Raw genomic sequence first — 438 nt, 5'->3', positions numbered from 1 at the left:
CACACACACACACACACACACACACACACACACACACACACACACACACACACACACACACACAGGGTTGCTACATGTCACCGGGTGTGATGTCATCTCAGGTGTCGTCACTCACAGGTACTTGTTGCAGTCACACTGCAGGGGGCGGGACTTCTTCAGGTGACCTCTGACCTCCCTCAGGTTATTGATTCTGGTCTGCAGAGTCTCGATCTGACAGAGGAAGAGGAACAACTTCAGTTTGTTCTGATCCGACGGGCCCATCGGTTCTGACCCGGTTCTCACCTCGTGGTCGATGTGCAGCTTGTGGTCCTTCCAGGCCTGCAGCGACCGGTAGACTCCGGTGTCACACTTCACCGTGGCGTTGGACAGGATGGAGCACCTGCAGGGGAACGGGTCGTTTTTAACTCGGAGCAGAACAGAACCAGAACCAGAACCAGA

At 55.0% G+C, this 438-nt stretch overlaps 1 protein-coding gene across 2 annotated transcripts in view; it reads right to left on the bottom strand.

Moving 5' to 3' along the window:
- LOC106520730 (extracellular sulfatase Sulf-2) overlaps positions 1 to 379 on the bottom strand; it is a gene marked incomplete at its 5' end in the record, with an annotated part of 8,374 nt that extends 7,995 nt beyond the window's left edge. For both annotated transcript variants that reach the window (XM_014012956.1, XM_014012957.1), the window contains 2 exon segments: positions 116 to 210; positions 283 to 379. In XM_014012956.1, coding sequence (XP_013868410.1) covers positions 116 to 210; positions 283 to 379 — 192 coding nt within the window.
- Positions 380 to 438: the final 59 nt, after the last annotated feature.

This window comes from Austrofundulus limnaeus, unplaced genomic scaffold (genome assembly GCF_001266775.1).
Source record: "Austrofundulus limnaeus strain Quisiro unplaced genomic scaffold, Austrofundulus_limnaeus-1.0 Scaffold97, whole genome shotgun sequence".
NCBI lineage: Eukaryota > Metazoa > Chordata > Actinopteri > Cyprinodontiformes > Rivulidae > Austrofundulus > Austrofundulus limnaeus.
This window is presented reverse-complemented; position numbering and strand designations above follow the sequence as displayed.